The following is a 14,018-nucleotide window of genomic DNA, read 5'->3' as shown; positions in this document are numbered from 1 at the left end:
AGTTCAAGACCAGCCTGGCCAACATGGTAAAACCCTGTCTCTACAAAAATACAAAAATTAGCCGGACATAGTGGTGTGCGCCTATAATCCCAGCTACTCAGGAGACTGAGGAAGTAGAAACGCTTGAATCTGGGAGATGGAGACTGCAGTGAGCCAAGATCATGCCATTACACTCCAGCCTGGGTGACAGAGAAGACTCCATCTAAAACAAACAAAAAAGTAGGTGGGGAAGAAAACTTTTCCTCTACCAACTTAGAACTGGGTGGAGGGGATGGTACTTTAATTGACAACAGATAGATTAACAGGAGAAAAGTTCAAGAGTACTCTATAAGGAATGGCTTGGCCAGGAGTAAGGGTTTATATACTATATACTATACCATCTTAGTGAAAGGGGAAAGAGGGGTATAGGGCTACTAGTGAAAACATGCAGGCATGGTAGCTTCTGACAAGGTTTTGTTATGCAATTTCTCATCTAGGTGCTAACGTCAGTCTCCTTCCGGGCTGAAAGCTTCCTCAACCCCCTCAATCCCCCACTCCTACTCAGGGGATTAATGGCAGCTTCATTCTCAGAAAGCTTTGCCTTTAATCAGATAAGGGAAGCTCAGAAATGCTTCTTTCTGCATCTGCTGTATCTTCAATGTCTTCAGTTTAGAGTAATCATTATGCCATTCTGGTGGGTTGTGGGTTCCTTCATGTGGGACCATACACAGCTAAAACGCAAACCTCATGCTGTTCAGCTGCTGCTGGTTTATTTGGACCCATATCTCTAAGAATGAGGCATCAGCTTGCTGGTGCCTCTTGGGAAGGGGATGCAAAATGAAGCTTCTCTTAGAAATGTTAGGATAACTGCAAACTGGATTCTGCTGATACTATGGAAAGGAACTGCTGCTGCTAGAGTGAAGCAGCCTTGAAGCAGTGATAACTCACAGGAACCACGAGCACACAGAAAGCCCACAGTAAGGAGCTAGTCCCTTCCTCCTCTTGCCTTGCAGTCTAATGGTGGAGCGTAAAAGGGAGTCAGCTGGCAAAGCAGAAACTGGTTAGCAGAATCCCAGCTCGAGCATCACTAAGCAAGTACGGAAGGGTAGATTTGGAGCTGAGAGACAATAACAGCATCAACTTATTAAAATGCAAATTCTCAGGCCCTACCCCAGATCTGTGGAATCTGAAACTCTAGAGGATAAAGCCCAGCAATTCTGGTTTACAAGCCCTCCAGGTGATTCTGATGTAAAGTTTGAGAACCACTAAACTGGCACATTGAGCTTCCTGGCTCTGCTGATTCTCAAACCTGCCAATAATTGGTCCTTTAAGAACAAGAAAGTGATGCTTTTCAGAATCTAGTCATGTTCCCCCTACACTTTTAGAGAGTTGGTACTGGTAGAAGCTAAAGAAGTTCAAATTATATAAGACAGTTTATTTGTGGATTAAGTAGGAATGACACTCCTAAGTAGGGTTTTGATTTTTTTTTTTTTGTTTTTTGTTTTTGAGATGGAGTCTCGCTGTGTCTCCCAGACTGGAGTGCAGTGGCACGATCTCAGCTCACTGCAAGCTCCACCTCCCAGGTTCACGCCATTCTCCTGCCTCAGCCTCCCGAGTAGCTGGGACTACAGGCACCCGCCACCACGCCTGGCTAATTTTTTGTATTTTTAGTAGAGACAGAGTTTCACCGTGTTGGCCAGGATAGTCTCGATCTCCTGACCTCATGATCCACCTGCCTCGGCCTCCCAAAGTGCTGGGATTACAGGCATGAGCCACCATGCCCAGCCTTGGTTTTGATTTTTTAAAGTTATAAACAGAGATCCATCTAAGAGAGCAACAAAATATGAAAATTAAGAATTAACATATAGTTCAATGTTGAAATAAAAATAAGACATGGAATAATTTAATTTCTGTAAATATTTGCTATTAGGTGATATTTCAATATAACTGATAGCTATTAGCTATATTTAATTTATATTTAATGTTTAATAAATTATATATAGATTATAGATACTTATTTACTTATTATAAATAACTAATTGGCATTCTTTTCAGATATCCAAACCAGTTTCTCTCCTTTCTTTACGTACCTCACTCTCCCCAGGCATTAATGTCAAGTGTTTTTTGCAAGGGAAAATTTAACCCTCAACATTAGCATATGCACAAATTCAAACACATATCTAAATTGACACTTACATGTCCTTTCTCTTTCCCTACCCACATATTCCAGTCCTTCATCCCTACCCCAATATCTTAAGAAATAAAAGACCGAACAGTGACTTGACCCCATAAACTGGGTGTTCAAGAGTTAAGGGTAGTGACCCATTAATTCATTCACTGAATATGACCGAGTTCTTATACATAGTCTGCTGTATACACTGTTCTAAGCACTAGGTACACATCAGTGAACAAAGTAAAGTTTCTACATAGGGAGCTTACATTCAAATGCATAAGATACAAATAATAAAATGGATGAATATTATGTAAGGTGGAGATGTGTTATTAAGAAAAATACATGGTGCACTAAGCACTAGGTATACATCAGTGAACAGATGTATAGTTTCCACATATGGAGTTTAGCAAAGCAAAGTTTCTACATATGGAGCTTACATTCAAATGTGTAAGATACAAATAATAAAATGAATAAATATTATGTAAGGTGGAGATAAGTATTATTAAGAAAAATACATGGTGCCAAGATAAAAAGAATGACTGGGTTTGCCATGTACATTAACTTCTGTATGCCCAATATACATTAACTTCTTTATGCTTGCTATATACATTAACTTCTGTATGCCCAACACCTAACACTCAATAATTTCTATTGAATGAATGAACAAACTTATTAGACACTCTATGGTAGCTTCTTTCTCATTGGTAATAGTGATAATATTGTAGCTAGTGAGATTTATCTAAATACAGTAGTTCTGAATTATAAAAGGTGATAGGATCATTAAAGACTAGAACAATGAAAAATAAAAGATAACCAAATTTCTGGCATCTGACCGAGTTGGAGTAAAGACAGAACAAGAAGGTCACATATATACGAGAACCAAAGGGAAAAGGTTAGTGGGTCTGTGCCCTTGCTCTTGGTTCTTGAGATATGGCTGAAAGAAATTAGTAGTCTTTTAAGGGTTGTGTTTACACAAACTTCTGGTTAGGATTTCAGTAGCCATGCCTAGGAAAGGTCTTAAAATGAATACTTTGCTTAGGAAAGCAGATGTCTGTGGAACAGAGGAAATAGAAAAAGAATCAGAAAATGAATCATTTTCACCCATTCTAGAAACCCTAAAATAAACTTGAGTTTATCTTCAGGATAAGTTTTCAAAGAAATGGTGGTTTTAAACTTGAACATGCTTTAACAGAGAAAGTATCTTACATTCTGTTAATATCTCTAAAAAATGCATCAGAAAATTTACCCTTTCTTGGTAGCTAAAATGACTATTTCTTGGGCCAGCAATTTCTAACACTGGGGAAGGAAGGATTGCAGTGATGATACCACCCTTACTTCATCCACACTGTCTTCTGTTTTCCATTTACTGCTACACACACACATACACACACAGAGAACATTAGATTTATAATTGGAAAATGTATAGGAAAATTGTCATACTCACCATTCCAAAATATGATGGAACTACTCTAAATATGGTTTAAAAACACATATTTTTATAAGTTAAAAGGATACTATACCTTTTGTAGTATGTGAAAATCAGATATGCTTAAAGGAACTAGACCTCACCAACTCAAAGCAGGGAGGGGTCATATATGTGACTGTTGAGTACATCCCACAAAGCAGCTAAGCACAAGAGCATTTTAGAATATTTCTTTCACAAGAGAGTGGAAAGTTCCTTTTTTAAGATTAGGGAAAAAAAGGATCATGGAATTTTACACTTGAGGCACAGAGATATCATCTTCTTTTATAGGAAGGGAGAACAAAGATGAAAAGCATAATCTCATAGGCTACATTTTCAAAATCGATCCTCAGTAATTTTTTCCTCATAAAACAATATACTGGAAAGAAAGAATAATAAAAGATCACTAGCTAGGAAATAAATTCCATGCCAATCAGAGCATTCTAGATGGGGAACTCACAAGCAACAGATAGATAAAAAGGCATTTGGCACTAAACTGTAGTCCAAATTTGTGAGCCCTGGAAAAGTGTAAGTCTAACACACAGAATCTAATTGGATTTATATAGAATGTTCCAACTAGGTCCAAGGAAAAAATTAAAAGGTATATGAAAAAGCAGTGTACAGTCATTAAGGATTAGTGAGAAAATATCAAATCGACTTTTACAATTTCTTAAAAGATGGTTAGAAAAAGCCTGCCTGGATTTTAACACTGAGTTTATCACGTACTAGGTGTGTGACCCCAGGCAAGTGTTTTTATGCCCTCAGTTTCATCACCTCTAAAATGGAAACAAATTATAGGCCTCTCATGGGAGTATTGTGAAGTTTAAATGTGCAAAATTCTTATAAAAATATTTAGCATAGTATAGGAGATTGGTCAGGGTGGTGGAAAAACTTGTAGAAAGATGAAAACCTTCTTGGAAGGCTGGGAGGTTTTACAAAAGTTTAGGGAAAGGATTTGGTTGAAGGCAGCCAGATTCTCTTATCCGCTGCCTGAAAGCTTAGTTTAGGTAACAAGGGGATGTAAAGAAACTGATCTAGGTAAGTTAATCATGGCGCGCACAGCACTACCCTCTCTGGGGCGTTGGCGGCGGGGTTGAGGGCGCCCTTTAATCATCCGCAGGCAGGACTACTCTCTCTGGGGCGGCAGCGGTTGGGGGTGTGGTGGGGTGGGCGCGACCATGTTAATTACCCACAACTGTGTTGACTCAAGGCCTTTGTCATTAAATCTGTACTGAATAAATGTCTGCAGCACGGGTGGCTGCTGCAATTCTTTCTGAGTGGCCCAGTCCCCAGCCCACTCTTCCGTTGGATATCTGTGTCTGAGTGCATTTTTTCATCGGTCACTTGGTTAGGGTCTGCGGGTCAGACCCGCAACACAGCGTGTGGGGTCTCACTCTGTTGCCCAGGCTGGAGTGCAGTGGCACAACTCACTGCAGCCTTGAACTCCGAGGCTCAAGTGATCTTCCCGTCTCAGCCTCCCAAAGCTCTGGGATTACAGATGTGAGGCACTGTGCCCAGCATTAGTATTTTAATGTTGTTATATTGTTAAACACAGCTAATGGGAATTGTTTGATATAAAGAAAAGAAGTGGGAAGACATGCTCATCTCACTATTGATCATATCTAGGACATTAACTAGAGTTTTCACAAACCACATAGCTTAGGCCTCTCTACTACTTAGACTACACCCAGGCTCAAGCTTTTTTAGGGAAGTAAGCATTTTAAAAGCCTAAATGGTGCCATAAAATGTCACAAAATACTTACCAGCATAAACATATACCTAATATTTCCATATAAAATGTTTAATTTATAAAATAGTCAAAATCAAATTTGTGTGAGCTGTTTTCAGTCCTTATGTCTAGCATTTTCCCCCTTCTAATAAGTTCATCTCCAGATTTAATTAACAATCAATCTCTAATCATTTATGGTTAAAGATTTCTAAAGTCAGCTTTTGTTGTTTTTAGGAAACATTTGTCTGCTCCATTATAACTTTTCTTTTGTTAGAAACAGAACTTACAGGCTGGTTATGGTAGCTCACGCCTGTAACCCCAGCACTTTGGGAAGCCCGGGTGGGAGGATTGCCTGAGCCTCAGGAGTTCAAGACCAGCCTGGGCAACGTGGTGAAATCTCATCTTTTAAAAAAAAAAAAAAAAAAATTAGGTGTGGTGGTGCACACCTGTAGTCCCAACTACTCGGGAAGCTGAGGTGGGAGAATCACCTGAGCCCAGGCAGGTCAAGACTGCAGTGAGCTCTGATGGTGCCACTGTACTCCAGGTTGGCCAGCAGAATGAGATGCTATCTCAAAATGTAAATGGAATTTATGGTGGTAAAGTTCAACATCTTGTCAGACAAAGACTGCATAGTTTCTGGAGAAATAAACCTTCTGGGACTATTTCGAAATGGAATCTAGAAGACAGTGCATTGATCAAGCCTAGCCCAGACACTCAAAGCCTGAATTCTGTACCCACATAATCAACAGTCTATGGAAACTCTGGGAACCATGCCACTGGTCTCCAACCTAGCATAGTTGAATAATGACACATTCTTTTAAGAAGCAGTCATCCAGGAAATAAGTGGGTCACAAAGCAAACCAGTAAAAGGTCCATAACTTGTTTTATGAATGAAGAGTATAAGGTACTAGCCAAAGGTACAGCTCCCTTATGAGTATGTTATAATTTCTCATGCTTTAGTTTTTATCATGTGATGGATAGATATAACAGAACTCTAACAGGAAAAAAGTAATCATGTCGTCATAAGAATATTGTCCATGTCATCTCATAATTGTTTTTAATATATTTTTCTATATTTATCCCTATTCCAAGATCAGATCTTTCCACCTGTCCCTCCCCAACAAAAGAAAAAAGAAATCATAGACAAGAAGACACAAAGAAATGGGAGACAAGAAAACACAAACTAATCAATTTTATTCATACTACTCATGAAAAGCAATTACATTTTTACATAAAATCATTAACACATACAATAGAAATAAGAGTAATACATCTGATTAGAAATACAATATCAGAAATAGATTTTAAAACAGCATACTGTAGTGATGAAATTTATACTGTATTTTCTACTTATTTATAGCAGCATCTGTAAGATTCTTCTATTTGTTCATAGTCAACTAGCAGCAAAATACTTTAAATTACAGAAATTCAGTAGATGTTTCCCTCCAATGTTTCATTCATACAGAATTTATCACGTTAACCAAACAAAACCACTTCTATGTCCTAAAGAGAAAAGGTGGGAGAAGATTGCATCAATTACCGGCTCCCCCCAAAAAAAGAAACGAGGGAGAAAGGATGGAAGCTAGAAAAATTTTGCATGCAATTACTAAAAAATACATTCTCAACCACTTTGACCAATTATAGGAAGATTTTGTGAAATCTACGTGTGTGTGTTAGTGAAAGTTATGTTAACTTTATTTTCTGACTTTATACTGCAGTTGAAAAATATGTGGAAGTTTCCAGGAGGTCTGTCAGAGCCTGGAGAAGATATTGGTGTGTATCTTCCATGTTTTTAATTGGCTTGAAAATGTTGAGGAAATTAATGTGTTTATTTTCCTGATTTATAGCTAAGAATAAAAATTTAAATTTTCTAATTTGTTCAGACTAAGTCAGAACATTTCAGAAATGACCTCAGAGCTGATATAATTAGCAGCACAATTTCTAATATTACAATTTATTCTATTAGTAGAAATAATATCATTAGGAACATACCACCTATTCTTCTGTTTATGACTGCTTCTGGATTAATTTGTCTGAAATGGAGAAGTTTTGGATATACATCAGTAAAGTTTAGCATTAAAGGTTATTTTGGATACAACTAATATTGTTGTTGGAATTAAACTATGAGGAAACAAATTCCTGACCATTCCATCACGGAGGATGAATAGTAGCCTTTAAATGAACTTTGAAATAAATATAATGAAGTCAATTATAGAGCAGTGGTAATGTAATTCTTCACTTCATGAAAATTGTATCTACTATTTATTTTTAATAGTCAGGAAGCCAAAACATAGTAAAATGTCATATAAGAAAGTCTCAACTGAGAAATAACCCCCTAACACAACCTACTGAGCTCAGTATTTAAGACAGGGAAATATAAAATAAGCTAAAAATTATTTATGTCACTGATTTACAGGAAATCAAAAAATAGAAACCAAATTTTCCTACCTATTCCTTAAACCATTGGATCAAATTCAATGTGTATCATAACAAATTAATATATTTTTTTGATACCAATATTATTTCTCCATGACCTTTTCCTTAATATGCATGTCCCCTATTCTATTTAGCCAACAATGATATTAAGGCAGTTTTCTAAATTGCCTTTAAATATTTTATTTAAAAATGTCTATATACTTAAAACTTGATTTTTAAAACTTTTACACAAACCAAAATACCGTATGTACATTATATAGCCAACTCCTAACAATCCATCAGAAAATGGATTGCATTAAGATATATCTCTAGTCAATCTTGGTTTCAGGTACTTACTGACCTTTTGCTTAGTTTATGCTTACTGTTCTGTTGATATAAAAGATGATTTTGTAGTGGTGCGAATGCTGAAAGAGAAGGCTATTTGTTCTACAGTCTAATTCTCTCACACTATCCACTGGTGCCATGTGACAGCAGGGCATGTGAGCTAATTAAGCTTATGTTTTGCATCCTTACCCAATTCATATTGGGCAAAAAGCAGTCTGCAGGTTTGCAAGGTTTCCTCTCTCCTGCATCTTGCCTTTTCAAATGAATTGATTTTTTTCATGTGAACTTTTATGGGTCCTCTGAATTTCAGCTATACTTATTTGTAGATGTCACTGAAGAAACACATATTTCCAAGCCAAATACGTATAATTTCAGGCCTAAGTGTACTCCAGAATCCTTCTTAAAGTCCAGATAATTAAAAATTCACTACCTTTTTTAAAAAAAAAAAGAAAAAAAAGTGTGGTTGTCACAACAACCCACCTATCCAGAGACCATATGGAATTAAAAGCTCTCAGTCATGTGGAATTAAGAAGAAAACACTGCAGTTGGCGTTAGCCATACTTCCCAAGCTTAGTATAAATTAAGCTTTGCCTTAAAATTAATAAAACCTTGAAAGCAGCTAGAAATGAAAACTGACAGTAGAGGTCTGAAAGACTATATCTATATGAGGGCATTTCTAACTCAACATAAAACAAAAGATATTCTTAATGATGAAGCTGAATCACCTAATAATTACTGAAATTTTTTAAACTCTGTATTTAGGAAAACATGCAATGTCCTTTAGGAATACTGCCATCACAAACAGTTAAATATTTATATTGGCTCAAACAGTAAACTCTAGTTAACTGGGAAACACATTTGTTTGAAATCCTTCATTCTTTCATAATACTAGGTAAATGAAGAATTGTTATCCATAGTGTTTTTTTAAAAATCAAGAGGGTCATATAGAAAATAGAATGCAACCCTCAAGGCTTTTATATAAAATAATACCCTAAGAGTATAAAGGTATCCACAAGATTAAAATTGACAAACTGCCTTCCTAAAAAATCATATTACCACTGGCAGGAAGAGAATCTCCTGCATTAGCCAGAGAACTATAAAACAGCTGAGCCTTATCAGAGATCATCAGTGCACTAGAGTCAGAGGGAAACACCAGGAAAACCCACATTCTGCAGATTATTTCCCATTATATTTTCTTTCAATCTAATTCTATTATTAAATATAACAAAATAGAAATAACAAATATAAACTCCATTTCATTATTGTCCTGTAACTAAACAAAACAATACAACATATTTAAACATATCTCTTCATCAGCAAAAATAAAACAAATCCTTTTAGTTTTTCCTATGTTCTTCAAACCTATAAAACAGCAAATGTTATTTCAGTTTAGCTTACAGTATATTAAAATAATAAAAAATACAACAGAATAAAGCACACTATCCTGATTTCATCTTGAAATCTTTGGGGAAGAAATCCATCTCGAGGTGGGTCTCCCATACTCTGGAGACAAAAGCACTTATTTGCCCATTCAAATTTCAGTCAGTTAGTGATTTAAGTTAAAATGATCAAAACTACTCAGGCAGTGCTGATTTTCAGTCAGCTGCTATGGTGACTGCTGAGCAGGGCAGATTTGCTCACTACCCCCGTCCGGTGCTTCCACAGCATAGAAACAGCATAGATCATAAGCTACACGCTGAACTTTTGATTAGTGGTACTAAGAGCTAAATAGGATCCCCATAATTTATTTTCAAACATAAAGAATGAAAGTGGACATTTAAACAAGTTAGGAGATGTTATATCAAATTTAAGACTAGTGCTACTATCTTTAATAATAAATTTAATAACAAACATGTATTTCCCCATAATTATTTTTCAAAGCATAATGAATAAAAATGGACTTTTAAACATGTTAGGGGATATTTTATACAATTTAAGACTAGTGCTACCATCTTTAATAATACATTTAATAATAAATGTATTGAATGTCAGAGTAAAAATTACTTTTCTTATTAAGGAAAATTTCTCCCTTTTTTTGAGACAAAGTGTCACTCTGTCACCTAGGCTGGAGTGCAGTGGCATGATTATGGCTCACTGCAGCCTTGACCTCTTGGCCTCAAGTGATCGACCCTCCCACCTCATCCTCCCAAGTATCTGAGACCACATGTGCATGCCACCATGCCTGGCTAATTTTTGTGTTTATTTGTAGAGACGGGGTTTCACCATGTTGCCCAGGTTGGTCTTGAACTCCTGGGCTCAAGCGATCTTCCTGCTTTGGCCTCCCAAAGTGCAGGGAATATAGGCATGAGCCACTGTACCCAGCCTAGATTTTTCTTTTATGCTTTCAGTTATTTCTAACCATGTTTAACCTACGGGCAAATCTCAATTGTAAGGGAAGTCAGCATGTAATTAAAAAATGGCAGATAAATGCCTTATGTTTTAAAACATTATACTCTTTCTATGCATCTTTCCATAGCTATTAGAGGGAAAATACAAGAGCATATCCAGGGGATTGGTAAGAGTCTACAGTCAGATAACATGGGAATTGAGACATGTTTCTGTGACTTCCTCTTCTTTGCATATTTTTCACCAGTAGGATTACTGTAAGGGCAAATATCATTTACCATTTGACAAACAAGAAAAATGGAGGCAAAAAGAGTATTGGAACAAAAATCTCTGTGACAATTGTGAAGCTTTCCAGCAAAGTGGTAGAGGAAGGCAGCTTTCTAAAGGGCTTCTCCTAAATGCCTTGGGAGACAATGACAGAGCATCACAAAATTAGAGAAAGCCCAGTTAGAGGGTCCATCTGGATGTGTAGAAAAAGCTGCCACAAAAATATATTAATGGCAATAAAAATCCTGCCACAAAATTTGCATTTAATTGAAAAATGAACCTTACAAAATGTGAAAACCTTTGTTGAATTATAGAAATATTTATATTCCAAGTTTTTTGAAAACTGATGAAATACCTCCAGCATTTCGGTGTTCAAGAAATGAATCTAAGTTCTTTGGAATATTATCTCGAGAAACGAAGGAACTGCAGCCATGCAACATCTTTTCAATCTATATTTTTACCTTTTTGAAAACAGAGCAGCAAGAACTTAAAAAGAGCTGACCCCAAAAATGTACAGGTAGATAAGCCTTCTAGTAGCAGCCAAAGAAATATTCAGCATTTCAAAAGCTTCTTCAATTTACAGTGGTAAGAAAATATTTTGGGATTTCTTGATGTCCACAAGGCAAAGAATTTGTATTGAAAACTACTTTGTTAGGATAATGTTTTGAGTCTTTACATGATGCTACTTTAGCTGAAAATCTTTGATGATACAGTTTCTAAAAGTGTAATTATTATTGATTTGTTCATCTCTTTTAAATGTAGGAGACACAGCAGTTCGAGAAGTTTTTGAAGAGACTGGTATAAAATCAGAATTCAGGTCCCTCCTAAGTATTCGGCAACAGCACACAAATCCTGGAGCTTTTGGGAAGTCAGATATGTATATCATCTGCCGCCTAAAGCCATATTCATTCACAATAAATTTTTGCCAGCATGAATGCTTAAGATGTGAGTGGATGGATCTCAATGACCTGGCCAAGACTGAAAATACAACTCCCATCACCAGCAGAGTTGCTAGGCTGCTGCTATATGGGTACAGAGAAGGGTTTGACAAAATTGACCTGACTGTGGAAGAACTTCCAGCAGTCCACACAAGCCTGTTTTATAAACTCTATCACAAGGAACTGCCAGATAATTATAAAACTATGAAAGGAATTTATTAAATTCACATTTATATGTTTAGAAACATGTAGACTAATGAATGATATAAGAAACAGTGGATATTTTGCATTGATTAAATATCTGCCTGTAACTTTCTAATGTATATGATTTCCATGAAGAAATTTTGTTTCTAAATGTGCACATTTTAAAAGCCTCTTTCTGAATAAAGCAAATGCATGAAAAAGATCATTGCTCTAGGTAAGCTTCACTGGGTAACAGCAGATGCCATATAAAAGGGGGAAGTCTATACATTTTTCAACAATTTTTGTTTTCTTTACTGGGACAATGGTTACATATTTTACTACCAGATAAAAAGTTGTTTGACCAATTATCCAAACTGAGCTATACACATTCATTTTCTTTTACTCTCATTAACAAATTTCTAAAATATACTTCTTCTTTCATGTGAAATGAGATTAGATGTGGCCATTAAAATCAGCTCTTAGCAGACATTGGAAGAAAAAGTATAGCTTTCTGCCCAGGTCCTGTTTTGGATCCAAGTTTATACTGCCCAGTTCGTTTCAGTGCCACATACCAACTGGTGTATTTCCTTGACCGGTAAGTATTGTAGTTATTAGATTCCAATCGTTCAAAAAAGAAACACTCATCCGTAACACATTTCTGAAAAATAAAGGAAGAATTACTTGTTATTATTATTATTACACTTTTCATATTAAATATTTATGATAGTATAATGCCTATTCTGCTCAACCAGCTGCAGTGGTGTTGGGTTCAGCAGGGCAATCAAACTAACAAGATTCAGTGGGCCAAAATGTGACACAGACTAGTTCTGAAGAAGGACACAGGCCGGGAACACAGCATGTCAGCAGGACAGCATCAAGTATGTCACTTCAGTAGGAGTTCAGAGACCATTCTCCAGCTCCAAAACAGACAGATCAGGTGTTAAACACAAGGAGGGACATACCCAGTAAGAAGAAGCATGCTATGGGAAGCCCAAAGCTGTAGCTTCCAGCAGTATTTATGATCCATCCACACTCCTCCCAGTCCCAAGGCAGGTAACCAATCAGGGATCATTTTTACTTTTATCAGAGATACAGTGAAGCACTAGCAGAAGGCTAACCCATTGTAATCTTTCCATACAGAAGAAGGAGATTTGTTAATACTTTGCTCACAAGCAGAATTAATTCCCCAAATTTTGACAAAAATTTTTAAGTGGCTAATGTTGTTTTAAGGTATAATAATGAATAGTTTATTGTACAGAAAATAGCTATTGGCATATAATGCCAAAAATAATATTGGAACATTATATTACATATGATTTACAATCTGTAAACACTGTTAGACAATGAGGAATAAGTAAGTATCATATTGATTTCTGGCAGTCTCTTTCAGGAGGAAGGGACTTTGCATTTTAATTTCAATTCAACTATTGATCAGAAAAAAAAGGATAGCTGGCTTTCAAAAAGACCTGGAAATAATACTCCAAGTAATGGAATCTAATAGCTACCACATTATTTAAGATAAATGTTCAAAAAGCAACTTCACAGGGTAGCACTGATGATACTTACTGACCTCAAAGAGGAAAAATCAATTTATTCACTTCAAAAGAAAAAAAGGAAAAATCATTTTTATATTATAATTATGTGTATATATATCAATTGAATGATAAACTTATATAGAAAACACATGTAAATTTTATCTAAACACATAAATATAAGATGTATACAGAGGTATATAAATATATGGTTTTGTATTAATACCACATTCCAGTTTATTTCTATATACTCATACAGGAAACTTCAGGTTTGGAAAAACCCACATTAAAAAGACTTGAACCTTTTCCCAGATTCCTTGGTTCTAAGATAAGGCAAACAATGGCACAAATTGTGACAAGAACATAAATTAATTGGCAAAACAAGGAAAAGAGCTGGCATAATAACAAAAATGAAAAGTAAAGCCTGGGAAAGAACTAAAAGTGACTAATATGTCTCAGCCATCTAAAGTAAGGGTGTGGTATTGATCCTGTAATCTTCTAGAGATAAGAATGTTACTGGATATTTACTTGGTTTTAATATTTTGACCACTGTTAATTGGATTTTTTTTTTTTTTTTTTTTTTTTTTTAGACGGAGTCTCCTTCTTTGCCCAGGCTGGAGTTCAGGGGCCGGATCTCAGCTCACTGCAA

General features: G+C 36.1%; 2 protein-coding genes across 3 annotated transcripts in view; one reads left to right on the top strand and one right to left on the bottom strand.

The window, feature by feature from the left end:
* The window catches only part of NUDT6 (nudix hydrolase 6), a 31,162-nt gene extending 19,102 nt beyond the window's left edge, over positions 1-12,060 (top strand). For both annotated transcript variants that reach the window (XM_025385405.1, XM_025385404.1), the window contains exons 4-5: positions 7,062-7,116; positions 11,479-12,060. In XM_025385405.1, coding sequence (XP_025241190.1) covers positions 7,071-7,116; positions 11,479-11,876 — 444 coding nt within the window. In that variant the 5' untranslated portion in view covers positions 7,062-7,070 and the 3' untranslated portion in view covers positions 11,877-12,060. The remainder of the gene's footprint in view (positions 1-7,061; positions 7,117-11,478) is intronic.
* The window catches only part of FGF2 (fibroblast growth factor 2), a 73,549-nt gene continuing 66,037 nt past the window's right edge, over positions 6,507-14,018 (bottom strand). Inside the window, exon 3 of the mRNA XM_025385406.1 lies at positions 6,507-12,495. Coding sequence (XP_025241191.1) covers positions 12,310-12,495 — 186 coding nt within the window. The 3' untranslated portion in view covers positions 6,507-12,309. The remainder of the gene's footprint in view (positions 12,496-14,018) is intronic.

Source organism: Theropithecus gelada, chromosome 5, assembly GCF_003255815.1.
Source record: "Theropithecus gelada isolate Dixy chromosome 5, Tgel_1.0, whole genome shotgun sequence".
In the NCBI taxonomy this organism is placed as follows: domain Eukaryota; kingdom Metazoa; phylum Chordata; class Mammalia; order Primates; family Cercopithecidae; genus Theropithecus; species Theropithecus gelada.
Note: the sequence above shows the minus strand (reverse complement) of the source record. Positions and strands in the feature narration are given on the sequence as shown.